This window comes from Dromiciops gliroides, chromosome X (assembly GCF_019393635.1).
Source record: "Dromiciops gliroides isolate mDroGli1 chromosome X, mDroGli1.pri, whole genome shotgun sequence".
Classification (NCBI taxonomy): domain Eukaryota; kingdom Metazoa; phylum Chordata; class Mammalia; order Microbiotheria; family Microbiotheriidae; genus Dromiciops; species Dromiciops gliroides.
This window is the reverse complement of record NC_057867.1, coordinates 9,711,224-9,730,597: the sequence shown is the minus strand read 5'-3', so window position 1 is coordinate 9,730,597 and position 19,374 is coordinate 9,711,224. Positions and strand designations below refer to the sequence as shown.

At 43.4% G+C, this 19,374-nt stretch overlaps 1 protein-coding gene across 8 annotated transcripts in view; it reads left to right on the top strand.

Moving 5' to 3' along the window:
* The window catches only part of KLHL13 (kelch like family member 13), a 153,856-nt gene that overhangs the window by 127,872 nt on the left and 6,610 nt on the right, over positions 1–19,374 (top strand). For all 8 annotated transcript variants that reach the window (XM_043974137.1, XM_043974136.1, XM_043974133.1 and 5 more), the window contains 3 exons: positions 1,784–1,916; positions 2,485–2,681; positions 10,791–11,586. In XM_043974137.1, coding sequence (XP_043830072.1) covers positions 1,784–1,916; positions 2,485–2,681; positions 10,791–11,586 — 1,126 coding nt within the window. The remainder of the gene's footprint in view (positions 1–1,783; positions 1,917–2,484; positions 2,682–10,790; positions 11,587–19,374) is intronic.

Genomic DNA, 19,374 nt, shown 5'->3' with positions numbered 1-19,374 from the left:
ATTCTCCCTTCCCCTTCCATTTTGAAGTTGGGGGCATGGAGGGGCATAGATTTTGAGTGAGCATCTCGGCTTCTATTGCCACCCACCACCCTGATGAGCTTTATCAATGTTTGAGATCCTCACCTCCATTTACAGAAACTGACTTAATTACACAGCAGCTCCCTTCTCCTTGGGCATTTGTTAGCATTGATCCCATTTGCCAGTAGGTGCCATCCATAATCGTGACCTCTTCCTGCCTGAAAAGTTTGCTAGTTGGAGGGCTCTGATTTTAGAGATTGAATTTTTGTCCTACGTGATCTTTGCTTGCTAGGTGACCTTAGCTTTCCTATAATTCCATGAAATGGGGTTGGACTAAATGATCTCCTTGCATTCTATGCTATGGCTGTGTTCTAACTTCAGAATTTTGGGAACAAATTTACTTAAAATGGGGTATACTTCTCTTAGGTCTTTTTCTCCCCTTCCCTGCCATGGGATAGAAATATAGATACTTCAATACTCTGAAGAAATCAGTGATTTCTTTTTTTAAAGGTCTTTATTTATACATTCTTGAGGGAATGGGCCAGCTCCCTAGTGGAAATGGCCAAAATTAGTGATTTTATTGGTCTGGCTATTACTCTACCTGTTGATGAGACCCATACCCTCTAAGGCATCACAGGCTTAGAGCTAGAGAAGAGATTTTAGTGGTTATCTAGAAAAGGGAAGGGAGATGCTAATAGACACATAGCTGCTAATGAGTGGCAGTGTCAGGATTCAAACCCAGGCCCTTGGACTTCAAATCTAACACCATGTCACGTTGGAGAAGGCAGTTGTTGATCACTAGATGGCCAGCCTTTTGATAATGAGCCTCTCCACTCTTAACCTGGGCCCAGATAGGCAGGCAGCATTTTCACCTTGGACCTACCAGAACTGGTGCTGCTCTGGGTCACTGCTGCATCATGCTGAAGCATCTGAGCAAGACTTGTAGATACATGTATACATATATGTATATTTAGGGGAAAAGATGTATGCATGTCTATGTATATATGTCTGTGTATATTTGTATATATATAAAGTATGTGTATCTACCCACATACATAGACATGCATATATATATATATGTATATATATATAAAGTATGTGGGTAGATACACATACTTTATATATATACAAATATATATATGTAGTGGATAGAGAGCCGGCCTTCATTGCATGTCACACCTGTATGACCAGGACCTAATCCATTCACTTCTCAGTAGCTCTCTAAGAGTAAGTATCAGTGGGAGGAGTTTGTATACTAAGAAATCCCCCAAGTAATGAAATTATGGGTCTAGACCTCCCCCCGCCCCCTCAAAAGAAGATGAATACACATATACATAGATTATGTACACACACACACACACACACAGACTCTATCATTGAGTATTAGAAATGGAAGGGTCTTTAATCTAATCCCCAATTTTATAGAGCACAAAAGTGGAGCTTGATACAATATTCTTTTTTCTCCTTCCAAACAATATAGTCTAGTTTCATTACTGTTGTTGATAGTTAGCTTAGGGATCTGGTCAATGTCTCTTAATTATTCTGGATTCTGTAATTTCTTTGATTCTCTGGTTCATTTTTGTAGTCCCAAATGCAGCTTTGCTACTATTAAGTAGCCTCTTGGAGTTTGAAGAACCTTCTTTGCTGTGAGCCTTGTCCCTCGGCTGCTGATGTAGTGGCAGAGAGAACAGGAGGCCGCCAAGGGTCACCTGAGCTCCACTTATTTCTAGAGGAATGAATGGCTGACATTGTGATCTTGTTGTAGGGTTTTGACCAGCTTCGAGTGGAAGGATTGCTTTGTGATGTGAGCCTCGTCCCTGGAGATGGAGATGAAGCCTTTCCTGTTCACAGGGCCATGATGGCATCTGCTAGTGATTACTTCAAGGCTATGTTCACAGGTAGAGTGCTCTTTTAATTCTCTGTCTTAATTTGAAGTCAGTGTTTCTTGAATGTGAAGGATCATCTTTTGAGGGTTAAATGACTTGCCCAGGGTCACACAGCTAGTAAGTGTCTGAGGCCAGATTTGGACTTAGGTCCTCTTCGAATCCATGGCTGGTGCTTTATCCACTGCGCCACCTAGCTGCCCCCTAGGGTCATTCTTTAGGGCAATGATACTCTGATTCTATGGGAAGGGAGTGAACTAGCAGATAAGGTGAAGAGAGGCCCTGGCTTCTCATGGCAACTGGATTTAAGCTGATTTTCCCATTTGTTTCCATCTTAGTCTCCAAACGTTTCTTTTTCAAACAAAAGCCCCTTGGGCTAAGTGGGGGAGAACCTTTTGGAAACGCTTGCTTTGCCCACCTTTGGTACGGCAGGCATCCTTTGGATAATTACTAAAGATACTTGTACATCAACATTTCTACCTTATAAAGTTTTTCCTTGATTTTATTACATATTATTGGTAGAAGGGAGTTCTGCCTTAATTAAAAGAACCACTTCCCTTTATCCCAATGTCTTTTTCTCCAGGTGGCATGAAAGAACAAGATTTAATGTGCATTAAGCTCCATGGGGTGAATAAAGTTGGGCTGAAGAAAATCATTGATTTCATTTACACTGCAAAACTCTCTCTCAACATGGACAACCTTCAAGATACACTGGAAGCAGCGAGCTTCCTCCAGATTCTGCCCGTTCTTGACTTCTGCAAGGTGTTTCTGATATCGGGGGTAAGACCCTTTTGTCTTGTTGCTTTTGTTTACATGCTCTCTTCCTGTACCAGACTATTCACTATCGGGCCACTTGGCAGGCAGGAAGGTTCCTGCTTTCTCTTATTTCAAGGGTCCTTAAGCTAGCAGACTCTTTAGAGAAACACAAAATGAGAGCAAACCAGACCCAGGGAAACAGAGTCATTAACTCAGAAGTTCTGTGGATGGACTCAGAGGTCATGAAGAGCCTTGGAGAGATGTGCAGCCCTGAATGAATGAATGAATGAATGAATGAATGAATGAATGAATGAATGAATGGGTTCTTCTTCACTGGGCACTGAGCCTGCTCTCCTGGGGCTCACTTAGTGCCTGCACATGCCTGTGCTTTCACAAAAGGCTGATGTGTAAATGAAATACTGGAGAGGAGCCATTGGCCCTCTGAGGACTTGACTTGAAACAGTTTTCCTGAAATCTGGGTGGCTTTTCTTCCTGTACCCCAGACTTGGGAGCAGCTGCCACCCTCGCACATGGTGGCAAGGGCACACAACATCCATTCAGGGGCCAGTGCTTAGGCAGATGTTAGGGGGGCATTATGGGGCTTAGCCAGGAGTGACATGCCCAGGCCCAGACAGGGAGCAGCCTTATCAAGTTTAGTGACTATCTTGCTCCCTTTCTGGTGCTGCTTCTGATGCCCCCTGGTGCCACAGTCTGCTCCCTTAAGTCTTGATTTGGAAAGAGGAAAACCTTGGATTGAACAGAGTTTTCTCCAAAAGTATTATATGTAACTCTAGGGAAGATGAGCTATCTTTTTTTCCTCTACTACTTACAGTGGTTCACATAGAAAAATTTCTTTTCTTCTAGGTGTTTGCAGCCACATGAGTCTAATCTTGAAAAAACATGGTTTGGTGATGCTTTTCCAAAGAGATTCCCTTTTATAAGTGTCAAATCTTAAAACTGCATTAAATTGGGGGCAGCTAGGTGGCGCAGTGGATAGAGCACCGGCCCTGGATTCAGGAGTACCTGAGTTCAAATCTGGCCTCAGACACTTAACACTTACTAGCTGTGTGACCCTGGGCAAGTCACTTAACCCCAATTGCCTCACTAAAAAAACAAACAAACAAACAAACAAAACTGCATTAAATTTCAGTTACTTCACAACAGCTTATCATTAATCTATCATGATTTCCAGTTTCTCAAGTAAATCAAGAGCTAATTTATCCAAAGGTTGTTGTGAGCTAGCTTTTAAAAAAGAGTGTATCTTTTCACATTTCCATGCATATCTCTAAACTTTTAACATGTTGTAATACAGGGATTTGATTTCTGACTTTCTTGCCTTCAGTGATTTCTTAAGTAAATTATCTCTGCACCACTGTATCATATATTTGGCTCAAGTAGAGGAAAAAACTTGGCGTATTTCCCACACAACTTTGTATTGCCTTCACAGCATTGGTCACTTGTTATTTCGTAAATTGTGACATGTTATTGTCATAATTTCATTACTAAAATTACTGAATTACTATTTTTATAATTTCTTAAACAGTGGCAGCATTGTTTTTTCTCAAGGAACTGCACACACTCTCATGTTTTGCTCCTGGTTTTATGTTCTTATCATTAAATGGTACCTTGAGTCCAAGGAGAACCAAATCTTGTTGAAATTTAATTTCTTAAATAGACTTATTATTTGAAATGAACCAACATTTCACATTCGTTTTACAAGATTATAGTGGGGTATTATATTTTGGAGGCAAGCTATGTGCAATGTTGAAGATACTTTGTTTGCTGTTGGCCAATTTGTGTCCTTGTTAATTAATTTTCTAATTTCGAGTTAATTTTTTATAAAACTGCATGAGGACGAATCGAATGCTAATCATGCCAAGGCCTATTTCATAAACAAAAGCCAGATTGGAAAAAAAACCAAATCATGGAATCCCAGAATTGGAAGAGGCTTCAGTGGCCATGTAGTCCAACCTGTACCAAGAATCTCCTCTATATCCTCCCCTGAATATGGTCATCCAGCCTTCCTTTGAATACCTGCAGTAACAGGGAGCTCACCACCTCCTGAGGAAGATGTAGAATACCCGTTTTATCTATTTTATTGCATTATCCCTGCTTTCTCCCTTTCCTTTCTCTAGGTTCAATATTTCCAGAATAATTTATTCAAAGCTGGAATTCCCAATAGTCATTAAAATGATCTTTTAGCATGTTACCATTTATGCCCCTCAAATAGAGGTAACTATATTTAAATCAATTTGGTCACTCCATACTGAGTCAGTCTTTTTTCCCCATTGATAGATAAACCAGTTTGGTAACAGTTGATCAATTTGTATAGCCTACTATGTGGGCTTGTAACTTAGCTGGAATGTGAATTAGAACCATATTGTTTCACTCCTTTGAAAATGCAACACGACTGGAAGATTAGGCCTAGCTATCTTTTGGGGACTTTGGAAGCAGTTTCTAGCTTCTTTCTCTCTCTCTCTCTCTCTCTCTCTCTCTCTCTCTCTCTCTCTCTCTCTCTCTCTCTCTCCTTCCTTCCTTCCTTCCTTCCTTCCTTCCTTCCTTCCTTCCTTCCTTCCTTCCTTCCTTCCTTCCTTCCTTCCTTTTTCTTCCTTTATTTTTTGGAATTTCCCCCAAGTTACATGTAAAATACAATTTTTTTCATATTGATTTTTTAAAAATTTTGTGTTCTAAATTTTCTTCCTCCCTCTCTCCCCACCCCTCCCTAAGAAATCAAGCAATTCGATATAAGTTATACATGTGCAGTCATACAAAACATCTCCACATTAGTCAGGTTGTGAAAGCAAACAGATAAAAAACTTTAGAAAGAGGACTAACAAAAAATTATACATCGTGGAATTTGGACCTAGAATAGAGCTCATACTCTCCTTGTATAGGGGACAGACACGACTTCTCCATTTCCCCATAAAGCCTCCTTTCTTTCTTTTTGTAAAGGTAGCATTATGACCCCTGCCATGGATATCTTTCCCCAGGAGACCGAGATCACATTTGTGGAACCATCTCCTGGTACTTCTTTCTCTATTGCCCATGTTTTCCTTTGTCTTTCTTCCAGACATCTTCTCTCTTCTTTCAAAGAAAGGGTAGTCTCCATTTTAAATCTGCTCATTTGTTCTCCTCTCAGCTGTCCAATGAATCTTCAAAAAGGTCCCTTTGCTCGCTTTCCTTGCTGATAAGAACTACAGGCATCAAGTTGCTGGTGATACATTTCAAAGGAAGATTAAAATAATAATAATAGTAATAATATATTTTTCAAATCAAAGATCCAGTTGGAAGCTCCAATCTTAAATCATCACATTTAGGATTAAGGCTCTTTCTTAAACTGCTAATCTCTAGGAACCTGAAAATATGAAAGAACCCAATCTTTTCTTTAACCTAACATTTCCCTTGTGCCCCTCTCAAAAATACCTACCTCTTGGACTGTTGACATGTGGCTGTGGACTGTAGTGCAAAGCTTTGGGCAGCAGGGCAGCATTAGTTTATTTATAATGAAACATGAAATTAGACCATAGGGAAATAACAACCCTGCCCCCCCTCAAACACACACACACACCCCGGTAGCAGTGCAGTGTACATGCCACATTGGGCCCTACCAGCTGATTCTTGTTGCTTCATGCTTTTGGAGAGGAACTATAGCAAAGACAGTGTTGAGTAGCAAAGAACCCACAAAGCATGGTGCTTTTGGCACTTAGTACCTCACAAAGGCTCTTCTTCATTCTTTCAAAACATTTATATTTGCATTTGGATTATATTTTTGTACTTTCAAAGGAATACTATCTGGTTGCTTACATCATCCCTTCAGACAAAATAATGGAAACAATTACTTTGGAAGAACCTAAAAGGTTCTTCAGTCAAACGTGTGACTGAAACATGAGTTTGCTCCCTAATGTCACCAGCCAGTGGTGAGCCAGTCTTTGAAGGTCTTCGCTAATGATTTACTCCCCCTCCCTAGCTGGCCAGTTCCATTTTCAGATCACTCCAACTGTTAGGAAGTTTTTCCTTGCCTTGAGCCCAAAGGTGCCCCTGTGCCTCCTGGTGCTCATTCTGCCCTTTGAGGTCCACCAGACTAAGTCTAACCCTTTTCCATGTGATAGTCCTTTAATTAGAAGTCCCTTGGAGACCAGAAGCAAGTTTTCTTTTTATTCCTTTTTGTGCCCCCAGCCATAGCACAAGGCCTTGCACAGTTTACGTTCTCCAAGATCTCTGGCATTGAATTAGCATAATTAAAAACTCAACTCTTGTCTTCCTGCTCTGTTTCCCTTCTATTCTATAGTCAAAATGCCCCTCTCCCAGTTCCTTCAACCTACCTTTATGTGGAATGGTTTCAAGTATTCTTGCCAGTCTGGTCACCCTCCTTTGGAGGTGTTGCAGCTTGTCAATGTCCTTCCTAAAATAAGGTAGCTACAACGGGCCACAGTATTCCAACTGAGGTCCAACCAGTGCTGAATACAGAAGAACCTCAATAGAAATAGCATTCAGTTGTCTGGAAATGATCTCATTATTTCTCTTAGACGATCATTAAGTCTGGTCCTGTTTCTTTGCCTCCAATAGATCCCATGTTTGTCCTCCGTTGTCAAATCTCTATTTTCAAGTTTATCTTGGCCAGTGTTGTACCACAGTCTCATATCTAGAGGGAATTCTCCATCTTTACATTATCTAAACTTGCCTTTTTTTCTGGGTACATACAATTTATTATTTCTTTATTAAAGTGATTGTTAATGTTAGCTTCGCTTTTTCTTTCACCTTCATTCAGGGCTTTCATTTAGCAAGCTTTCTATTCAGAGCCATCCCTTATAATGGCAACAAAAGCAGTCCAGCAAAATCTAGCAAACTAAGCTGTATTGTGGGACTAGGCAAGTGCTGGAGGACTGTACCTTAGGAATTCCTTTCCTCTTGGTCATCTCCTGGCCATGGGGCACTTCTTGTTGCATGGACAGCATTGCCAAGGAGGGCAAAAGCCTGATTCTGAGTAAAGGAAAATGCTCATTGAGATGCTGCCCAGAATGAAACTCATTTTTTACAGAAACATCCTTTGAAAATTGTTTATGTTAACTTTGTTTTTTTCAGAAATAGTGCTTTTGTGCAACATGGAGGGCCTTAGTTGGTATAATATCCATTACCGTCACTCTCCTTGTAGCTGTTTAACAAAAGGAAAAGCCCAACTGTCCACCATGTCGCCTTAGCCACCTGCCAATCTCCTAGGAGATTTGCATTTGAGATTTGTATGACATTATGAAGACACACAATCTCAGAGTAAAGAGGGCCCTGACTCAATTACTCATGGCTTAGTTTTTAATAGGCATGTTTGTATGCCAGCCTTGTTCACTGAGTTTATCCTCAGCATGACATTTGCTGATGCATTTCATTTCTTCAAGTAGAGATTTAGTATGCAAATGATGAGGGAAGAGGAGGAGGGGAGGGGAAAGGGGAGAAGGGGAATGGAGGAGGAAGTAGGAAGAGGGAGGAGAGGAAAAAATGAGGGACTAGTGAGCCAGGGCAGGGCTGCTCACAGAAAGTCTGAAGTTGAATTATCTCTTGGGCTATATTTCTACTTTTGAAAGACCAATTCCTAAGGGCAGTGAGAAAAGAGGCTGGTTTTGTTGGCAGACTCTATGTATCTACAAAGATTCCATTTCTTATGCCTCATGCTATGCGGAACACACACACACACACACACACACACACACACACACACACACACACACACACACTCCAGACAGATATAGATCAAATCTAGTTACATTGAACTCAAGGGGCTCAGCAAATTCTCTTATACTAGAAATTTGGGAAGGAAGGATGGGAAGGAAGGAAGGAAGGAAGGAAAGGAGGGAGGAGCATGCATGCCTTCATCCTCACTTCCAGATCCTTCCATTTTACACTCAAGGCTGAAATACCACCAGTTTGGCCACTTCTTCAAAAGTTGCTTGCTGTCATGTCTATGTGGCATGTGACCAAAAGCAAGCACCCGTTATAAACAATCCATTTCTGTGTTTCAGTTAAAAAATGATCATACATTTAACTTAACAAAACCATAATCAACTGAGGAGTAAGAATCTTACTTAAAATCTTTTGAATTTAATAAGGTTGAAAGAATACCCAGGACTAAGCTGATGGTATTCTCACTGTTCTTTGCCTTATCACACCACATGTGGAGTCTCATGCTCATGTCTTAGACACCCCATTTTGGAAGGACATCAGTAATCTGGAGAGAATGGACAAATGGGCAAGCAGGATAGTCAAGGGCCTTAAGTGTGGGCCATATGAGTATCTCAAACTGGGAAATGTTTAACCCAGTGAAGAAAAGAAGGAGCAAAACATACAATAGCTGTGTTCGTGTATTTAAAGTACTGTTATGGCCAGAGCTCAGGCTCATCTGCTTGGCCCCAGTGGGCCGGGCAAGGAGCAGTCGGGGCGGGGGAGGGGGGGCAGTTGCAGAGAGGCCAGTTCAGGATGATCAGAAAAAGCTTGCCAACATTTACAGCCTTCCAGAGTAGAGAGGGCTGCCTGAGGAGGAGCTGGTGTACTGCATCCCTCTCTGCAAGCCTTCAAACAAAACCCAGATGATTATTTGTTGAGTGGGGGCTTTTGTTCTTAAGTTTTCTTGATACCATTTGATTTTTATACCTTCTTCAATTTCTGACCCCCCCAAATACTTCAAAGCAATTGAATCCTCCATCATAAGAAATAAAACCAGTTAAGCAAAACCCAGCTGTGTCTAACATGGTTTGCCCCATTCCATACCTGTTACCCCTACCTACCTTCCCCAAAGGGGACATCATACAGGTTTCCTGCACTGTTACCCAAGCCCAAGCCTAAGGGTGTAGTTCAGCTGAATGCTTAATGCCTTTTGCTGCTGCTTTCAGGAATGTTGAAGGTCGTAGTTGGCATCCAGTACAAACTTCTTGGGCTTGGTTTCCCTTGTTCTGCTTACTCTTCCCATTTGATTGGTTTTGTCCGTATTTCAGCTGCATTGTCAGATAGGAGGTTCTTGTTCAGGTAGGGGTCGTACCGGATAGCCCAGGAAATCCCTTCCAATTCTGAGCTACAGGAGGCCCTGGGAAATGCATTGACAAACAACATGCACACTTGGTTTGATTTTGGTGGGGGTTTTCCCCCTAAAAATTGATTTAAGGGGGCGGCTAGGTGGCCCAGTGGATAAAGCACCAGCCCTGGATTCAGGAGTTCCTGAGTTCAAATCCGGCCTCAGACACTTGACACTTACTAGCTGTGTGACCTTGGGCAAGTCACTTAACCCCCATTGCCCAGCAAAAAAAAAGTGATATAGTCAGTGTATAACTTCACATAGGCTTTCCATATTTCCCATTTTTATGGTATCAACAGATTCCATTACCTTCAATATACTAATTGTTGGGCATATCGATTGCTGCTCAAATAGTTTACTTTTGTAAATGGAGCAGCTCTCAATTCTTTTGGGGGGATCTTTTTTGTTTGTTTTTTGTTTTGGGGTTTTTTTTTTTTTGGTGAGGCAATTGGGGTTAAGTGACTTGCCCGGGGTCACACAGCTAGTTAAGTGTCAGGTGTCTGAGGCCAGATTTGAACTCAGGTCCTCCTGACTCCAGGGCCAGTGCTCCATCCGCTGCGCCACCTAGCTGCCCCTGCTGGCTTCATTTTTGTGCTTTTTATTGGCTTTTGCCTGATGATGCTGCCAAAGGAATCATGACCTTTTAGGGAAACCGGGAGAAAGGGCAGGAGTGAGATGGCAGGGAGGCAGCTGGTGTCTAACTCTTCTGAATATTTTCACAATTTGACTTGGACCAGAATTCAAAACATTTGATTCTATAGATGTTTGTATAAGAAAAAGAATAGCTTTAGTTGTCTTGAGTCCTACCAAGTTTCTTTCAGCATTTCTCTGACTTAATTGATTACATGGTTGCTTTCTTTTTTCAACCTTTCCCCGAGTTAGACAAAAAAAAGTGGTTTGATGTTCCTATCCATCATTCTACCGAGATATGAACATTGACTTATGTTCTTATGCATTTTGTGACTTAACTGCGCTATCCCAACATATGCCAAGACACTCCAATCACATACATACATACATACGTGCACCCCCCCCACACACAAAGCATCACTGTCCCTTTGGTTTTCCCTGAACAGGTCTCTTTAGACAACTGTGTTGAAGTGGGGCGCATCGCCAATACCTACAACCTTACAGAAGTGGACAAATATGTGAACAACTTCATCCTGAAGAACTTCCCTGCCGTCCTGAACAGCGGCGAGTTTGTGAAACTCCCCTTTGAACGTCTGACCTTTGTGCTCTCCAGTAACAGCCTTAAGCACTGCAGTGAGCTTGATCTCTTCAAGGCCGCCTGTCGCTGGCTCCGCTCTGACGAACTGCGGATGGAGTTCTCCTGCAAGCTAATGAAGAATATCCGCTTTCCCCTGATGACACCACAAGATCTCATTAATTACGTGCAAACCGTGGACTTTATGAGAACGGACAATACTTGTGTGAACTTGCTTCTCGAAGCCAGCAACTACCAAATGATGCCCTACATGCAGCCCGTGATGCAGTCAGAGAGGACTGCCATTCGCTCCGACAGTACTCACCTGGTGACCTTGGGAGGTGTCCTGAGACAGCAGCTGGTGGTCAGCAAGGAATTGAGAATGTATGATGAGAAGTCCCACGAATGGAAATCTTTAGCCCCCATGGATGCCCCACGATACCAGCATGGCATCGCAGTCATCGGAAACTTCCTCTATGTCGTTGGCGGCCAGAGTAATTATGACACAAAAGGCAAGACCGCAGTTGACACGGTCTTCAGATTTGATCCTCGTTACAATAAATGGATGCAGGTCGCGTCGCTGAATGAAAAGCGCACCTTCTTTCACCTGAGTGCCCTCAAGGGCCATCTCTATGCCGTGGGCGGCCGCAATGCAGCTGGGGAACTGGGTAAGTGGGTGCGGAGGAGGAGATGGCTGCCCTGGACATTGATGTCCAGTTCTCTCCGGAATGAGAAGCCAAAACACGGGATCAGTTTCACTGTGGGAAAGTCTTCTCTTTGAGAAGCGGCCAGAGATAGTCTCTTCCCCTTACCCTGGTGTTGTGTCTGTCCCCTGACTCCATTTCAGATATAGCTTGAAAATCAACCACTGGATTCCATCCAAATTGATTTGTCCTCACATAAGGCAGTCAAACACTTGAATGACAGGATAGTTTAACGGTTACAATTTCAATTGGTGGTAAATTGGGCCAGTTACCTCAGTTTCCATTTTTATATGCCCCCCTTGATGCTTAGGTATTTTGTTGAACAGGTAAAATCAGTCATTCTAGTAGATGAATGGTGGCTATTTTGCCCCCTAGATAGTATTTGTTACCTTTTAGAAGCATTACAATAAGATAAAGATAAGCTCCCAGATAGATGAAATAGAAGATATTTGCCATGTTCTGTGATTTACTTCATGCGATTCACAGCCTTCTGAATGTCTAATTCCGTCTGCACGATGCTTAGAGAACATTCCCTCTTGACGAAAACCAAAATTGGGCTGCTTGCTGTAAGCTGTCCTTGTGCACTCTACTTGATTATGTTGCTAACTTATCTTTTTCTTCCTAAGCCGTGATTGCTTGCGATTACAGTTTAATGTGTTGCTGCTTTGGCTGCCTGTAATTAACTATGCAAGGTGTCATTTTCTTATTCTAAATCAAATTGGAGTAAGAAGGCTTCACAAAAAGGAAATCAGGAAGACCACAGTTCTTTGGTAAACTCAAAAGCCTGCCCTGGTAAAACACTTAATTATTGATATTACACTTGTTTTTTAAAAAGAAAGAAAGAAAAAGGGTCAGAGACAGTTGTAAAAGTACATCGCTAATCCCAGCTTGAGGAGTTGTAGTAGTTAATGACTGTAGATGAAGAACTATTTGTTTTGTCTTAAGTATTTGATTAATGAACTTGATTATAATTTGGTACTGATGAGCTCAACTTGATGGGTTAGAACATGGTGCCGATGAGGTAACTTGATGGGCCTAGTCTCCATCCAGTGAGCCAGGCCAGGTTCACAGAGAAACTGTCCTCACGTCCTAGGTTGCCGTCCAAGCCCCAGCTTCCTGTTTCACAAAGGCCTTTGTTTGAAAAGGGCCCTGGGCCGGGAACGCATGGCCCCAGAATGTCTCATGGCCAGTGACGTGCCTTTGGAGATGCAGGCTCAGGAGAGTCATCTCTCTCTTGCATTATCTTGATTAGTTTCATGAGAGAAGCGTGTGTTAGTGGGCACACCTCTTTAGGTGATTTTTGCCTGAAAGTGCTGGCTCCCTTCCCATGGCCTCCTCCCTTTGAAGCCCTTTGAAATCATTATCAATTCATTGGGCGAAAGCCCACTCGTAAGAGTGCCAGTGCGTCTTCCTCAAAACCAGTCCTTCCTCCTTTAAAGCAAATCCGAGGACTTGAATAAGTAATTCCTTTTAATTACTCATTTAGTGCTTCCCTATCTCTAAAAACAAGATGGAGGCCGGATGCCTCGGCCAGTTCAATTCAACAAATCATTACTAAGCATTTAGTTAGAATAACAGTGATGCTTTTGCAAAGAAGGCAACATTGCTCTAAAGGCACCACATACATATATTTCCAAGCTTGGAGTCTGCTCATATTACTTTGGATCGGAATTTTGATTTTCTCCTGAAGAAGTTGAGAAGACATAATTAAAGCTTTCTCCCAGACCCACATACCAAGTATGGTAAGGGTGCTTGGTATTTTGAATCAAAATGATAGTTGATATGCAAATAGCATTTTATAACCTGCAAAGCACTTTACATACATCAGCTCCTTTAGCCCCCTGAGAAGCCTGTGAAGTTAGTATGACGGGTATTATTATCCCCACTTCATAGCTGAGGAAGGCAGGGCTTAGGGACATCAAGCGTGTCACCTGTGATCATCCAACTGGTTAGCGTTAGGGGGAGCCTCTGAAGCCAGGTCTTCCCTCCAACTCTCTTTCCATCATACCATACCCATCAGCAAGATTCGGAATTTCAAGGTTTCATTCATCTTTATTGCCAGCTCATTATCTATTTGCTTTTAAAATCATTTGTATAAGACAGGTAATATACTCCCAGGTACAGGTAGTTCTCACACGCATGCATGCACACACATACCCCTTCCACACACATGCACACTCACATACCACACACATACGCACACACAGAGTCACCTGCAGGATTTCTGAGTTTGGCCAACTCATCCAGCTGAAGATTGCCCCAGAATTCCCTTCTGCGATATCCCTGACAAGTGGGCTGTCATCTAGCTGCCACATGAAGGCCTTCAAGGAGGGGGAAGAGCACACTCCTGCCTCTGATGCAGCCATCTCTGCCATGAGATATTTCTGACTGTTAGGAAACTTTTCCTCATGTCAGGCCCAGATCAGCCTTCTTACAAATTATGTGGTTTAGCTAAGTTGCCTTAAAATTTTTTTCTGTGTTCAAACGGTCTTTGTGGGTTGGAGAGCATTTGAAGCACAGCCCTTTGGAATAGTTGGGCTTCTTTGTGTGGATTATGGTCCTGTCTCTTGTCATGTGTCCTGAGCCCTATGCTCCCCTTCTCCCAGAGGGTGTGCTTTTATATAGCCTGCATTTGGAGATATAGAGCAGGCCCAGAGCTGCAGTCAGATGCAAAGGTCAGAGACTGCTGGGTCGTGAGTCTCATGACATGGCCGGGGGCAAACCAGAGGCCTGCTCCCTGTGAGTGCTCTGCATAGGATGATAGTGATTCCCAGTAGCTAGAGCTCTTTCCCTTGTCTCTGCTGTGGCTGCATTTGAACGCCGTCTTCTCTGTTCTTTTAGGCACCTTTTTTCCAGGAGGAAGCATTTCATTTGAGACTCTGTGCATTGTGCCTTCAGCTTTGCTGAAGGTTCAGTAGAATGAGAGCCCAAATGCCAGTTAGGCAATTAGAGCCAACTGGAAGTTTAGGCAGGGGAGTTCCAGCTCTCAGATTGGGGGCAACCCACTACTGGGAAGTAGCTGTGGTGAGCAAACCCGTCAGCAGGCCTTGGATCTGTGAGACTCAGGATGTCCGTCTGTCCTATGTTAGGCAAGAATATGTGTGCCAACTGAGGCCTTATGCCCCCACTCTCCTGGCACTGTGTAGAGAAGACTCTTGAGAAATAGTTGTGGAATTGAATTGATTAATCCTCCCTTGGGTTGTTGATACTCTTCCTTTCTCCAGAATAACTTCGAGATCCAGAATGAATTATATATCAAGGTAATTTAATTATGTAGTGAAAATAAGCCTCTATTTCCTCAAGAAGACATAGACAGATGGGTTGTGTTTGTTCTGCGCGACTCATGTCGGCACCTCGTCTTTCTTTTCTAATTCCATCTTCTCACGTGGATGTGTTTAGAGCTAAGTACAGAAAATAGCACCCGTTATCCACAAGACACCACAAGACACCACAAGACACCACAAGACACAAGGAAGCAGACTTCTTCCCAAAGACTCAACTCACTATTTTTATGCTTATGACCTTACAGACACATATACATGACTTCACATGTTGACTTGGGCCATCTCCAGTATTCTCATCCTCTTCCTCTGGGATGGGTTACGTAATATCTGATCTAAAATTTTGCTGACGACTCTAGCTGGAGCCACAGTAATCCAGAGCACTTGTTCCCTTAGATAAAACTGCCTCTGTGGTTCCCTTGTCCACCTTTTTATTCCCCCCTCTGACCCCAAAATTGAGCAGTGGAAACTCCATGAAACATGTGGTGCTAAAGGCAAAGGTGCTTCTAAGGCAAGTCCTGCTACTGCCCCGCCCCCATACAAATTTTGGTTGGGGCTCCCAGATTGCTTTCATACAGGCCTGGGCACAGAGTACAGCTTAATAAATGTTTGTTGAATTGAATTCACTTGGAAACTCCTATAAGAGTCCCTCACATCATGGAAATAAGGAAAAGCCTTTCATTCTAGTTTTCCTGGGCCTGTACTGACTTTTGGATATCAAACTGTGGTCCCAAAGAAGGTGTTTGGCTTTCTGTGGCTTCCTGAGCAGGGGCTGGGGCCTGGCCTGAGAAATGATGAGCCTCACCTGCATATGCTTAGCAAAGGACAAGTGTGGTGAAACTTGCTAGCGCTATGAGCTCATATAAATGTGTGTGTCATTTCCTCTCTTCCCCAGGTCTCTGAAAAGGATTAGGAAAGGCCAGAGCCATGTCACATCAGAAACACCCTGGCTTACATGCAGGAGTCTGGCTTCCTGGCTGGAAGTCACAGTAACTCCTGGGGAAGGTTCTTTTCCTTTGACAACAATTACAATGGGAAACTTAGGAAAGCTCAGAGCAGCCAGTGCTTCTGTGAATAAGGAGTTGCTGCTTTCTGGCATCTCTTGAAATCATGTAGCATAAGAGATCCATCTTCAGTTAAGCTTTCTCAATTGTAGACCAGAGGTGACAGCTTAGGTCTCTGTTACATCAGATGTTAATATATCAGGCTTTGAAGATGTGGAGTAGTTCATGGAATGCCATTAGATTTTCAAATAGATGTCTAATGAAATTCCTGACAGAATGTATGAAGTACCCCAATCTCCTTTAGGGCCTTTGGCCCTCTTGACTAAATGGTGCCTTACAACTGGGTCCAGCATTATTGGAGGGGCTGCCAGTTCTGCTTGCCATCACCTGGCCCCCTGCTCCAGAGCCTTGGCTCTAAGCCTTCTTGGAGTCCCAGGGTCAGGCCCCATTGACTTGGAGGAGCAGAGTTAAATGAGACACCTTGGAGATGTCCCCTGCGTTAGCCAGCCTACCAACATGTAACTGTTGGATCACCCATGTAGATTGCCTTCTCTGGGCTATTAGAGGTGGGTCTGCAGGTGTCCCATTGCACTGGAAAGCACTCAAAAGACTAATCTGGAGCAGCCACATTGTGCCTGTTCCCTTATGTGTGCTTGGCAGTAGCCTCCTTCACTCCTTGCCCCTTAGTCTTGCTGCTGGCACCAGGTACCCTACTTCAAGATGACCGGTAAGTAGTGTATCAGGCAAGAGTGTTAGTCTCCCTTGAATCACATTCGTGGCTATGTGGGGTTTAATAGGTATTTGGGGGGCAACTAGGTGGCGCTGCAGTGGATAAAGCACCGGCCCTGGATTCAGGAGGACCTGAGTTCAAATTGGCCTCAGACACTCGACACTTACTAGCTGTGTGGCCCTGGGCAAGTCATTTAACCCTTATTGCCCTGCAGAATAAAACAAAAAAAAAAGGTAGTCGAGAAAATCTTGTATAGAGAAAAGCCAAAGGAAGTCAATGAAAACAACTCAGGGACTGAAAAAAACAACAGGATTTGGATAGTTGGAAGAAGAGAAGGTTGGGGGTGACTCAGCCCCTATATTTTTCATATAAAGCTGAAAAAATTAAAAATAAAAAAATATTTTTTAAAAAGCTGAAAAAAGGCCAGTTAGCCACCTTGCAGATCCATTTCTCTTCCTAAGAGCAGGGAGCAGGTGAGAGGGTATGGCCTGAGCAACAGAATCTGTGACCAAAACAACAACCACCCTTGTCTTAATGGTGTCTCAGTGTTAATCCCCCATCCACCAGTCATGGGTGTTCTTGGTATTGCTGATGTGTAACTGGCTTAGTAGATAACTTGTCAAGCTACCTGAGTCTCAGGGAGTGCCTTACCCATGGTCAAAGAGAGAGACAGATTGCTTTTAGACCCAGGTTTTCTAGACTCCAGATTCTTCCCAAGGCCATCCTGCCTCTCTCTTTTTGGTATTAATATGACACTCATAATTGACATTGGCAGAGGTGGTGGGAGAGGTCCTGAGCATCTGGCTATTCAGATCAAACAGGAGGAAAACCATGTGACATTTTTTGGGGGGAGGATGAGGCAATGAGTGTTAAGTGACTTGCCCAGGGTCACACAGCTAGTAAGTGTCAAGTGTCTGAGGCCGGATTTGAACTCAGGTCCTCCTGAATTCAGGGCCGGTGCTTTATCCATTGCGCCACCTAGCTGGCCCCAAAACCATGCGACTTGTAACAGGCTCACTGTAGACTGACCATAAGGAGGTGTTTTACCATACCAGTGGAGGTTACCAAATTGTGTGGAATTTCTCCTCTTAGAAATCACAGAGTTGAGGACAGCAGCAGGCATCTGGAACAGGATAGGTGAGAGCTTCATGTGCAGATGATCTCTGGGTTTCCCTTTCTTCCTTCTGCTTGGGGTTGGTCTTTCTGATCAAACTGCCCTTTTCACTTGTACGAACCAATCCCATTCATTCCTTTGCTGATGCCATATAGTCATCACTGTACTGGGCCCTCCTTCTGTAAGTGTCATGAGAGGAGAGGATGCAGTGGATAGACCACTGGTCTTGGAGTCAGGAAGACCTGCATTCAAATCTTGCCTCAGATATATACCATGTGCATGACCCTGGGCAAGTCACTGTATCTCTCTGGGCCTCAGTTTCCTCTTCTGTAAAATTATAATGGTTGGACTTAGTGGCCTCTAAGGGCCCTTCCAGCTTGAAGTCTATGCTCCTCTAACTCAGTGGCATTTGTGTTTATTAGATAGCCCAGAGTCAAGCTGTATAAAGACATTTGGGAGATAGACTGAAGAAACAGCGGTTGATAACAATAACATTCACCATTTGGTCTTCAAGGAGATGGCAGTTTAGCCTTGGCCTTGGCCACAGCCATGGAAATACTTTCTATTCTTGGGAAGAGGGCACAAAATGCTGCAATTTACTGAAGCAGCAAGGGTTGGAGGGCTGGGTAGGGTAGGGTGGGAATGGGTCGGGCAGGGCTGGGTTGGGTTGGGCCATGTGGGGTAGTAGGCATGGAGGCATCTTGTAAGTCAACAGTGCAGCCTCAGGTGGTGCTGCCCTGGGTGCCCATCATTTGGGTTTAGTCGTACCCAGCCCACCTTAGAATGAGGCCTTTTGATGTAAAATTGGATTGATTGATTGACTCTCCTAACTATGGTGAGGCTCTGATGTATGGTGCCATGGTGTGTGTGTGTGTGTGTGTGTGTGTGTGTGCATGCATGTATGATGAAGATCTGTGAACATCTGGACAAGGATTTAAAAGGTTTTAAGGAATAAGGAAGCCAGTGGGGTTAGTTGAGTCAAGGCAAAACTAGGCTAGTGAATATGACAGAGAGCTCACTAGGTGGCTATCAGAGCTCCAAAGGGAAATAGTACAGCTTGCCTCACTGTTTCCTGGTGTGTAATGTTTCTTTCTTTTTTTTTTTTTTTTTTTTTTTTAGTGAGGCAATTGGGGTTAAGTGACTTGCCCAGGGTCACACGGCTAGTAAGTGTTAAGTGTCTGAGGCTGGATTTGAACTCAGGTACTCCTGACTCCAGGGCCGGTGCTCTATCCACTGCGCCACCTAGCTGCCCCCAGTGTAATGTTTCTAACATGCATGATCTGAAATGAAAAGAGAAATTGGCATGTGAGCCTTTGGGGCAAATGGCAAGAGGGTGCCAGGCCTCTGCCATCCAAAGACACATCATTATGTGTCTTTTACCTGAGATTCAGGCCCATAGTGGCTGTGATCTGACCCCTCCCCCATTTATATGCATTTTGTGTTCAAGGGAAATCCGTGATTGCAAGAGCAAATGTACTCCAATCATGCCCTTGACTTTGGCCTTTCAAGTTTTGCTTCTAATCATCTTCCCAGTTGGTTCCCAAGGTAGAGTCAGTGACTTTCTAGATGCCCATGGCCAGGCACTCAAGTCCATATATCCCTGACATCCGGATTGATCCAGTA